Source organism: Nannospalax galili, unplaced genomic scaffold, assembly GCF_000622305.1.
Source record: "Nannospalax galili isolate Female #2095 unplaced genomic scaffold, S.galili_v1.0 scaffold530, whole genome shotgun sequence".
Taxonomy (NCBI): domain Eukaryota; kingdom Metazoa; phylum Chordata; class Mammalia; order Rodentia; family Spalacidae; genus Nannospalax; species Nannospalax galili.
In genome coordinates this window covers 1,702,347-1,714,569 of record NW_008328331.1, presented here as the reverse complement: position 1 = coordinate 1,714,569, position 12,223 = coordinate 1,702,347, and the positions used below count along the sequence as shown (strand labels likewise).

The following is a 12,223-nucleotide window of genomic DNA, read 5'->3' as shown; positions in this document are numbered from 1 at the left end:
TGAAAGTTTATCTGAGAACATTTGTTTTTTAATTCAAGCTTTATCTACATAGCACATGATAATTAAAAGTACCAGACTGGTGGAACTAATTTTACTAGATGCTTAACAGCCATAGTTTGAGGCCTATACTAATGTGGTCAGAGGGACTTAAAGGACAGTTTTTGCCCCTTGCCCTCTGTGCTGGATAGCTTTAGTGTCAACTTGACACACCTGGGTTGAGAGAGCCTCAACTGAGGAATTGCCTTCATTGGACTAATCGATCAGTCATCACCCTGTCTCTGACTACACGGCGCCAAGTGAGCTGGTAGAGCTTACCATGTAAGTGGCCATGACACAGTGAAGAAGGTGGGGGTCCTGGGTGACTCACACTTGTAACAGACCAGAAGTAGCCCCTGTGCTCCAGCTCCTGCCTCCAGGTTCCTGCCCTGAGTCCCTACCTTGAGCCCCCTGATGAACTGTGAACTCCAGATTCCTGCCCTGAGTTCCTACCTTGGGCTCCCTGATGAACTGTGACAAATAAACCCTTTCCTCTCTGAGTTGGTAGTGGTCAGAGTGTTTTGTCACAGCAATGAAGAAACAAACATACAGGATCCAATGCCCTCTTCTGGCCTCTGCTGGCATTGCACCCACATGGTACACATAACATGCAGGCCAAATACTCATACGCATAAAAATAAAAGTAAAGGGTCTAGTTCAGTGTGCGAGGTTTAGGTTCGTTCTCCAGTACCACAAAAAATAGAAAGGAAGGAAGAAAGGAAGGAAGGAAGGGAAGATAGAAAGAAAGAAAAAATTTCTGTATGTGTTTATATTCTGAGGTTGGACTACTCAAAATTGTTATCTTAAACACAGAAGAGTTGATTTCAGTAAATACTTCTGCTAATTAAAAAAAGGAGTTTGTGGGTAGGCTGGGTAGACCAAAGCATACAATCACAAATGAGGACTTATGAAAGGAGCCAGGGGCTCCTCCCAAGCCCATGTGACCCCTGAGGAACAAATCCTCAAACGACCTTAAGTGTAAAAATAAATTGATTTATTTGGACCAACTGTATGGTCTTATATACCCCAAAGGAAAATATAACCAAAGAGTAAAGTCATCGGTACATTTCTTTAAGAATTCAAGGATTGACACCCAAAAGGAAAGTATAACCAAAGAGTAAAGTCATCAATGTACTTCTTTAAGAGTACAAGAGATTACATTTCCCAGACATTAGGCTTAAGTCCATATAAAAAGTTATTCAGACAACTATTTCTCATTGGTGATTTTGTTCCTAATCAGAAAGTGTTGCTCACATGTAAGACTTCAAAACTTGGTCTGCAATACTGTAGTGCCCACGTGTAGTTAAAGGAGACAACCAGCTATTGTTCTAAAATGATGGATAAATTTGTTTTCTCCCCCTATCTAGAAGCCTTTGGAAGGGAACTGACACTGATTCTAACTACTCCAACAGCTGTCAAAATACCTGAAAGTAAATCCTGAATCCATCACCCAAGAGTCCAGCCTTGGCAGACAAAAGAAAAATGAGGAGGAGCACAATAGAGAGATGATTTTGGAAGCCCTTGTCAAGAAGCTCCAATAGGCTCTCATATGAACATTTGAAAATTGCCCTGTTCTGACTTTTTTCTAGTTCCCTGTCTAGAACTTGTAATGCTAATTACTCTTGCATTTACTTCTCCTTCATATCTCCAAGTCACAATTCAAGGACTTTCTTTCTCCCTAGAGATAAGATTATGCAATTTGGGAGTCTTTTAGATAGACCCGCTGAAGGGGTACTCCAATTGCCTCACCCTGCATCCCTGTACAGCATGGAAGAAGCCAGAGCGGTCTATGGTCCAGATTCCCTGTCAGCAGTTTGGGTAACCTCTTCAAGGATGGTGTGATAAGAACAGGAGTTAGGAATTGGCTAGGCAGTTAGGGTAAAAGACCCTAAAGAAAAGTAACCAGTTTCTTGGCTAAAACTCACAATGTCTTTGGGCCTCTTAACAACATACTCTGTTCCAAAGGCCAAAAATGTCAAAAGTATTTGGGAGCTTTTATCTAATCCTCAAAAGATTTTAGGGTTACCTCTTCAGAGGGGGTAATGTCAGAGTAGCCAAAAGCCCCATAAAAAAATAAATAAATAAATAAAAGAAGAAGAAAGAGTACATGAAGTTATCAGAAAAAAGTGATGGGGAGATATGGGAGGAGTTGGAGGGGAGGGTGTGGGTATGAATTTGATCAAAACACCTTATATGCATGTATTAAAGTCTCAATAAATTATTTATTTAAAAAAAGAACCCCAGCCACACTTTGGAGGCAGCAATGGAGGCAAACTGGAGCCCACAGCTGGCACAGAGTGACACGGGGCTGACATTTGGGGTTCTTCATGTATGTGGTCACATGGTTCTCCATCTTGTGACAAGTTCTTCCCTCTGCACTAAAGCAAGACTAACTAGAGTCACATAGAGAAGCAACCACTTCTACTTACCTGGGAGATAAGGGTGTCACAAGCAGAAGATAAGCCATGTCCCACTGAAATGCCAGTGACATTGATAATCTGGAAGAGAACCAAGAGCCAGAGTTAACAGTGGCAAATCATAGCCAGTCCAGCTCCTCCAGCATGAACAAGCTAATGCAGTCACCTATAGGGTCCCTGTTAAATCAGCTCGGGAAACTGGAAGGACATCACAAGTTCAGAAAGGGACAAAAAAAATCTAGGCCAGAGGTTATTAAACAGTCTTTTTGTTTTGAAGTCTAGACATCTTGCTGTCCAACATCAGGAGGTTGTGAACTCCTCGATGAATACAGTGTGGCACAGCAATTTTGGGTAAGTCTGCTCCCTCTAGACTAAGTGCCAGTAGAGCATCTCTAACCCAAAACTCCACAATCCAAAATGTTTAGAAATATGAAACTTTAGCACTGACTTGACAAAGTTTTCAGATTTTGGAGCAGTTTGGATTTGGAAATTTTAGATTTGGGATACTCAACTGGTAAAATCTGGGCAAATATTCCAAAATAAAAACAGAATTTGAAATACTACTAGTCTCAAGCATTTGAGATAAGGCATGCCAACCCAGTTTACTCTTTAGGGTCAAACCCCTTAGGGCCTGAGGAGTACAGAAGCAGATACAAAGTCAAGGTCTTTTCTACTGAAGATCCTTCAGGCACACTTGGCCTTCGCTGGGGTCAGCTATGAAACCCTGAAATCCCTGAAGCTGTGCCAGCCCTGACTCAAGGAGTGGCATCACAGGGATCTCATCCCAGTGAGTCTGCAGTAAGGTTCACATGAACAAGGGCTTGAGCTCAGCCTACTGGCTGTGACAAGACCTCGGCCAAGAGGCTTGCTGTGTGCATTTCTGTCTCACCTTGGATTTTCAAATGAGGGGCTGTGGGGTGTAACTCAGTAGTTGCAGAGAGTTTAGAGTGAGAGGCCCTGGGTTCCACCCCTAGAACCTCAAGAAAGGAAGAGACAGGGAGAGGAGGGAAAGGATGAGAAACAAAAGGGAGAGAAGAAAAAAAGATAGAGGCTCCTTGTAAGTTAAGGAGTGTCTACACCTGGAAACGAGGGAGCTAAGCCTGAGGTTTCCCACACTGCCAGAAGATGGAATAATCCCTTCCAAAGATATCCCCATCCAACTCCCTAGATCTGGGAATCTGCATAATCACCTGTAATGGAAAAGTCCTCAAACTACAGCCCTGTGGCACCCTAACTCTAGCCAGGTGAGCAGTGCGAACATACCCACCAAGAGCCAGAGTCCACGTTTTAAGAAACGCATAACTAAACAAACCAAACAAGCTGGCAGGGCCCTTGGCCTTCCATGACCATTTGCCAGTCCCTGGCAGAGAGGAGTGGTGTATCTCCTTGTCTTTGGGGTTTGCATCTACCACAAAGAGAGAATTTGGGGGTCCTTCCCCCTTGAGGTTTGGAAACTGGTTTGGATCTAGACTCCACCTTCCCATTCCATTTCCAGATTAGGACTTCCAGTCAGACTGGAAAGGTCAGAGTGTGGGGAGTTGGCACCTCTTGATGACATCAAATTTGGGCACATTTTTGGTAATTCCCTCCTCCCACATGTCAGTCCAACAGCCAGAACCAGGGCACCATGGGTCACACAGTAGATGATATGGCAGTAGAATAATACCTTCCAAAGTTTCCTCATCCAACTCTCCAGACCTGAAACTGCATTGTCACCCTGCAGAGGAGAACTAATTCCTCAGACTGTAGTCAGGTGACACGTGTTTTAGAATTCTGACCTCCTACAGAGGAGTACCTGGCATGGTTTAACCACTGAGGTGTTAAACCATGTCACAGCAGCAGCAGGCACAAAACAAGCAGCTCTGTAGGCCTGTGTGGAAAGCTTCATACATACCGCAATTGCCAGTGTGACTGCATCCAGCTCCAACTTGCCCAGGTGACCACAGAACACTGAACTTATAAAACTGATCAGGAACATCATCAACTGGGCCAAGAACTGAGAAGAGAGGGGAGGGGAATGGGAAACAAAATGAGTGCAGACCACCACCATCCTGGGGAGGACGTGGTGCCACCCATCCAACTCCCCATGGGAAGAAACATGGCACTGGCTGTTCATCTGCAAATACACAATTTCTAGAGGCCTTCTTGAAATAGTAAAATATTTATCTGTAACCACTGGGTCAGAATTCAATTTGTGTGTGTGTGTGTGTGTGTGTGTGTGTGTGTTACATGTGTTTTTTTATTTCTTTGGAGATGCTGGGGATAGAACTCAGGGCCTAGCACATACTAGGTAAATGCCCCACCGAACTACATTCCTAACCTTTTTCTAAATTTTACTTTGAAACAGGGTCTTGCTAAGTTGCCAGGCTGCCCTCCAAGTTTTGAACCTCCCGTCTCAGCCTCCAAAGCAGTTGGGATTACAATTGTGCACCACTATGTCCAGCTCAGCTTATTGTTATCTAATTCTTTTTAAATTTTAATTAGCACACAGTAGCTAAACATATCTATGGGAATGGTGTGATATACCATGTAATGATAAGATCAGAGTGAGACCATTCCTTCCATTGCTGATCATTTCTTCATGTTGCAAGCTCTCCAAATCCTCTTTACAAGCTATTTTGAAAATGCAATTAACTGCTGTTAATCATAGAGAAGTTACACATTCTACCAAGCTGCATACCTGGCCACCTTCAGAATCGTGTGTGTGTGTGTGTGTGTGTGTGTTGTGTGTGTGTGTGTGTGTGTGTGTGTGCGCGCCTGTGTCCGTGTCCGTGTCTGTGTCTGTGTGTGGTACTTAGGCATACAATGCCTCTGAGCCAAATCTCTAGCCTCAGAATCACATTTTTTATAATTCCCCAGTCTTTTGAGTTTGTTTTCCCCTTTCAGTTTCTCATGCCACAGTTCACATTAAAGTTCTCCTGAAATCTTCAGAGGCTGCCTTCTCAGATAACCACCTTGTTATTCTACGTTCTTAGTAAGAACATGCCTACCAAGAGCATAGCCTTCTACCTCCAGCCAGTGAGATTCCAGAGTCAGGAGGGCTTAGGCACAAGTGAGATTACCCACCTAGACAGCCAGAGGACCCAGGTGGAAGGCTTTTGTTCTCTGGGGCATCTCTAATTCTCTGAGTCTATGGTGGCTCATCTATGAGGGCAAATGCAGCTACAGACCCGATCTGCCTCACATTCCAGGGACCTCTATGAATCTTTCTACAATGCTATGTCTCTTAAGCCCAGCAATTCGCTCCAAGTTTAGATTCCATGTGGAATATACCGTCAACATCCAGACCAGCTAACCCAGCTTCTTCAGGAAGGCTGCTATAGCTTTGCTAGGGTTATGCCGGTAATCTTGCTCACTACCCAGGTTGGCAGCTGAATATTTCCAGAATCTGCAGGAGCAGAGCTCTGGAGCAGTGATTTGTTACCTTCTCTCTTAGTTGCAAGGCCTTTGGGTAAACATAGGGCTACAGACATAAGGGTCACCTGGGGACGTTCAGAATGTACCCTGGCCCATCTCAGCATGCTGACTTGGGAGGCCAGTGGGCCTGAGGAATTTGCATTTCTACATGTTCTCTTTCTCTGTGCCAGGCATACTCAGCAAAGATGCAGATGGTCAAAGACCACACTTTGAGAATTCTGGAGACCCTTTGGAACTATGTCACTGGAAGGCATGTTGCTGAGCCCGGTTGATTCACCAGATCTAGATAAGGATTGGTTCTCCTAAATATTGAAATGACTACTGTGTGAACAACGGTAAACTGAACTGGTCATGGCTTAAACACAGACAAACAGATCATAGAAATTTCCAGACTAGGGACAGGGTACAGCTCGGTAAGAGAACATGTGTTCAATACATGAGAGACCCTGGTTCACTACCCCCACATACCCCAGTTAACAGACTGACTGTGCTTCTTTCCTTCCTTCTTGGCACAGGGCATTGCTCACTTTTTTTCAACGGCCCACAACACAGAAACCTGATAGCAAGGTAAAAACTCTTACTGCCTTGCAGTTTAAAATGGGGAGGGGACAGGGTGAGACCAGGACCAGGTGCCTGGAGGGAGAGCAAGTATCAGCTTGCTCAGCAGACTGGGCAGGAGCTCTAGAAGGTTGTTGTTCATCCCCTCTCACAATGACCTGAAAGTCTGTTAGCCGCAACAGATCAGTATAGCAAAGAACCTAATCCATCATCTGGGCATTCCTCCCTCTACATATGAAGAAGCCCAGCTTAGTCACCTGACTCAACAGGGACCACAATAATATCTTTAGTGCACACAGTACACCAGGATCCCAGCTTATGGTCACAGTCTGAGTCAGCCACACACCAGAGCTCTCTGCCACCCCTCACCTGGGAACCCATAACACAGACAGAAAAGACATGGTGAATATAATAATTAACACAGCTGAGCACCTCTGCACATTAAGCTAAAAAGCTGTGACCTCTTCACTGGGCCCTCAGGTAACTAAAAGCCTGGCATCTTTGCCTTCATTCTGTGTCCTTGTCCTTTACTTGGGGCCAGACTCCTACCTGCTCTAAGTAGGCATGTTATTCACTTAAGCTGTATCTGTCTAAAAACAGTAATGCCTCATCTATCTCATCCTCTTTAAGATTAAAGGCATAAAGATGAAGGGTAATAAGCATCTTACCGTCAGCCTCCAGTCCCCAAAAAGGGCACCTGAAAATCCCCAGCCATTGTTCTTAGCCATCAGTTGCCTTGGATCCCATGAACAACAGAGCTCTCAACAGATGACACCATAAGGAGATTACTTCTAAGGGAAGCTGAGGCTACCCTCCCTACACATGGGAGCAATCATCTTATGGAACCAGCTTGTCCTCTAAAGCAGTGGCTTCTCCCGAGGCACTTGGCTGAACCAGGACTGAAATAAGGACCAACCAGACCACAAGGTAGTCCAGACTGCCTAATTGTGCATACCTCTCAGTCCATTCCCCGATCCCTACTCTATTTAAACCTAAAGTTTATGTCTGTACCCAGAAGACGGGCTGAGATACAGGAGCCAGAGATGATTCCGGAAGCAGTAAAATTGAGCTGAAAGTTGAATGAAGAACCTTCCAGGCAGAGAAGGGCAGTGTACCTGAGTTCAGACAGAGCTAGGGCTCTGAAGGAGGTTGACTGGGTAGAAAGGATGGAAACTAGATAAAGCAAGAGGGCTTGGCAAGGGCCAGACCACACAGGGCCTTTTAGAAGCCCGATGTATACTCATAAAGGACTACAGAGGCTCTGCAGGTGAGAGCTTGGGGGGAAGGGGGAAGAATTCAGTGAATGTGAAATTACAAACCCTGCCAGTCAACAAGATGACTCAGCTAGTAGCTAGTAAAGGCACTTGCTGTCAAGCTTTAGGACAGAGTTCAATGCTTAGGATCCACATGGTGGAAGGAGAGAAACTACTTCTACAAGTTGTCCACTGGTGTACCATGCATCACACACACACACACACACACACACACAGGCACGCATGCACGCACGCGCACACACGAGAGGGAGTGGAGAACTTAGAGGAAGACAGCCTGGCCACTTAATCTGTTTTACAGTGAGCCTGGAAGGAGAGGGTAGCCAACAGAGAACAGTGGAGAAGGCGGCCCTCAGGAAACAGGAAATGCACAGCAGGTGGGAACAAAGATGGAGCCACTAAGAGGGGCTCCATACACGACTAGTAAGACACTAAGCTGATGCCAGAAATCTAGATCACATTTTGCAAAGCAAAGTTGCATGTGCAAAGAACTAGAAGGAGAATTTCCAAGTGACCTGAGATTCCAGTTTTTTCTTCTGTTGGTTGGTCTTGGTGGTTTTCTTTTTCTTTTCTTTCTCCCCCCCCCGCCCCCGCCCTTCATTGAATTTGTATTTAATTTGTAAGAAACCAATGATAGGGGCTGGAGAGATGGCTCAGCAGTTAAGAGCACTGGCTGATCTTGCAGAGGACCTGGGTTCGAGTCCCAGCACCCACAACTAACAACTGTCTGTAACTCCAGTTCCAGGGGATCTGACGCCCTCTTCCGACCTCCGCGTGCACTCTACAACATGGGTGCACTTACATACATGCAGGCAATACACTCATACACATAAAAGTAATAAAATATTTTTTTTTTTAAAGAAGCCAAGGATATACATGCATGTGTGCAGGGAGAAAGGCCAGCTCCCTTAGCATCAGTCTATCGCTCGGAATCAGGCTACTAGAAGGATGTCAGATCCCCTGGAACTGGAGTTACAGACGGTTGTTAGTTGTTGGGTGCTGGGACTCTAACCCACCAACAGGATCACCATTCCAAGAGGTCAGACCTGCCGACATTGTCTCTGCTTCTGGGCCAAAAGTATATGCACTCTTCAAATACACACTGGCAGCTGCTTCTGGCCAGAGAAGCGGCTCTCCCACCCCCCAAGGGTTGAAAACTAACCCACATTATTTGTTAGAAACAAGGTTCAAAGAGGTCTAGCCTAAGGAGTAAAACCAAAAGCGCATTTCAACCTAAAAGAGAACTACATTCAAAAGGGGGTTGAGTTCTTGGAGAGGACTTGGTACAGAATTCCTCTGCTCCAGAGACTGACTCTAGATTCCAAATAGTTTCGAAAACCTATTTCCAAGACACAGTTCACCTTCCTGCTCTAAGTCTCCTTTACAAAGAAACCAAGTTCCAATAATCAGGTACCGCTGGCTTCAGGGCGCACGCGAAGGCGCGCCAGGCTCCCCGAACCCCTAATGGCTGTCACCTACGCGTCCCCCATCGCAGGCTCTCCCAATCCTCAACCCTGCCCTGCGAGGTAGGTAGCCTGGCCGCAGACATCCGGGACCAGCCTGCAGCTGAGGGCACCAGACTCACCGCGGGGCCCGCCAGGACCAGGAGCGCCCGCAGTTCCTCTCGGTAGCCGGATAGCAGCAAGCTGCTCAGCTTGAGGCGCTCGGACGCGCTGTCCGAACCTCCCGGGCCGGGCGCGGGCTCCGCGGGAGCCTCCATGTGCTCGGTGCAGAGCTGCGGGAGCTCACTGGGCCGGCAGAGAGCGCACAGGCCCAGGGGGGCGCGCACACAATCCCCGCCCTGGACCGCTGCCCCCAGCCCGCCCAGTGCCGGGTTCAGCTCGCCGCCCCCCGGTCTGCGACCTTTGGACCAGCCCCTTACCGGGGCAGCGGGTCTTGTAAGGGCCGGAGACCTAACGCACGCGGAAAGTTTGAAATGGTGCAGGAAGCAAAGGGAAAGCGCGCGGGGGATGCGGTCTTCCCAGTCTCAGTCGCCAGAGGACAGGGTCAGGTTCAGAAGTTTGTGGCGGGGCGTGGAAGGACCTAGAGTTCAGAGTTGCGGTTCCACTGCGGCCAGCCAAGGCTTCTCCCGGGCTGCCTGGGACTCTGCTGTGCACCTCACGCTCAGCTCAGCACCACGCTTTGTTGCGGGTTTGGATGTTACAAACATCTCTCTCTCTCATTAAAGAATTTAGTATCTACCAGGATGAAAAACCAACCAATACCACATTTTCTCAGTGGCACAGTCGACGTTCGCTGGTCTTGAGTATTCATCCATCAGCCAGAAGAGGTGGCGGGAGATACCGGCAGGAAAATGTAGGCTCAAGAGGCACCTGCAGCCTTGGGGAGAACACAGGCAACTTGGCTTGCCTCGGAAACCTCACTTTTCTCGTCTGTAAACTCCCTCACTCGTTGTGGAGACTGACTGGGTTGATGGAGGGGGGGGAACCTGAGTCAGTACCATGTGCCCTCAGACCAGCACATGGCCATTGCTTCAGTCCTGCAAGAGGCAAAGTTCTTTCTATGCCGAGTGACTCCGTAACAGAAATGCTTCAGCAAAACACCCCAGAAGCCAACTTAGGGGAAAAAGGGTTTTTTTCAGCTCACAGTCCCAGAGGGCCCAATCCATATACAAGCAGTGTTGGGCAAGCTGTGGAGGAACAAAGTTGCTCAGCTCCTGACAGCCAGGAATCAGAGAAACAAGAGCCCCTCCCAGGTTTCAGCACCTCCCAAAATAAGGCCCCCAGCTGGAGCCCCAGGCTGCAACACAGGAGCCTGTGAGAGGGATTTCATATCCAAATCTCATCTTCAGGAACCAGGAGTCTAGGTTCAGGTTTCTGGGTTGTGTTTCAGTACTGGGGCTGGAAATCTGCTAAGATCTGTAGCACCAAGCTCCACTCACAGGGTTTAAAATAAGATCCTTAGTGCGCTTTCCTCTCACACCACTGTGATTCTCACCTTGTTTCCACGTTTTCTCCTCTGGCAGCCCCTCCCTTCTTGGGCAGATACGTCTCCAGCACTCCCATCCTGTCTTTCCCACCATTTAGTTTAGATTTCTTGCCTACTTTTGGAACAATTACCCTGTCCAGGAAAGTAGGGTCTTGTCTTGCCTGCACCTAGACTATGCCTACACACTGAACATTGTACCAAAGGGTAGGATGGTAACCCCAACTGGGAATTGCCCCATAAGGACTGGATGCATGGAGTATAGCAATAACTTCCCAGAAGAAATGAGGGTCTCAACAAACAAAAAGCTCCAGGCTGGGCATAGGCTCACTGTTCTTCTTCAGTGTATCCCCACCCCCCAGCTTCCTGTTTATTGATGCTTCACTGCACAGAACTTGACAGTGAACTTCTGCAGCTGTTTCTTGGTCTTCTGGTTCTCTTCCTGGTGTTGAGCCACTGGCGAGTGGTACGTTTCTTCTTGGACACAGATGCAGGGGTTTGTGGAACTTCCTGAGGCTTCCTTTCTGAGTTTAGTTAACAGTGATGAGAACATGGATGGTGCTAAACGGAGCATTTGGATACCTCCCTGCCTGTCATTTTGGTGAGAGACCACTAGGAAAGCATCACTTCAGGCTGTCCAGCCGTTCCTTCTCATAGCCAAGGTCAGAGACTTCAAGTTGGGCACTGCTACCCCAGTTGGCTGTGAGGGAAACAGCTACTGCTATTCTTCAGGAAATTCTAACCAATATAATATGGTATGAAACATAAATGTAATATGTAAATATTGAGAAAGATAAGACTGGAGAGAGAGCTCAGCAGTTAAGAGCACTGGCTGCTCTTAAGGAGGTCCCAGGTTCAGTCCCAGCAACCACATGCTGGCTAACAACCATCCATAACTCCAATTCCAGGGGATCCAACATCCTCTTCTGGCTTCTGAGGACATTACTTGCCTGGGTGCACTAACATGCAGGCAAAACACCCATACACATAAAAATAATTTTTAAAAAGAAAAGGCAAAGAAAGAAAGAAGAAAGAAAGAAAGAAAAAGAAAGAAAGAAAAGGCTAGAAAGATGACTCAGTGGTTACGAGTGCTGACTATTCCCAGCACTCACATGGTGGCTAACAACCATCCTAACTCCAGTTCCAGGGAGTTTGATACCTTCTTCTCACCTCTGTGGTCATTACATGACATGAGTACATTTAACATACATGCAAGCAAAACATTCATACACATAAATTTAAATAAATAGATAAAAATGAACAGGAATTTCTTACAGAAAATGGGGCATAACATTTTAAAGTAGTGCTCTGATGTTTCCTGCTTAATGTGCTTCCCAGATAAGAAGTCGCCTTCTTTTCCTAGTATTCATTGAGTCTCTACTGTTCCAGCCTCGGCGGGCACCTGAAATAGGCTAGTGGGAGAGGCAGGGCTTAATCGTAGAATAATGCAAACATGAAGCTTCAAATTAGAGACGTACTATGAAAGGAAGTGAACGAATCTCACCAGAAATACACACTCTCAACAAATTTTGGTAATTCCTGAAGATAATTTGCATCATCTCTTTCTGCCGTCCATTC

At 46.6% G+C, this 12,223-nt stretch overlaps 1 protein-coding gene across 1 annotated transcript in view; it reads right to left on the bottom strand.

The window, feature by feature from the left end:
* Positions 1-10,725, bottom strand: part of LOC103728750 (multidrug and toxin extrusion protein 1-like) — a 13,629-nt gene extending 2,904 nt beyond the window's left edge. Inside the window, exons 1-4 of the mRNA XM_008826715.1 lie at positions 10,658-10,725; positions 9,285-9,612; positions 4,348-4,449; positions 2,466-2,534 (exon numbers count right to left, since the gene is read on the bottom strand). Coding sequence (XP_008824937.1) covers positions 2,466-2,534; positions 4,348-4,449; positions 9,285-9,612; positions 10,658-10,725 — 567 coding nt within the window. The remainder of the gene's footprint in view (positions 1-2,465; positions 2,535-4,347; positions 4,450-9,284; positions 9,613-10,657) is intronic.
* Positions 10,726-12,223: the final 1,498 nt, after the last annotated feature.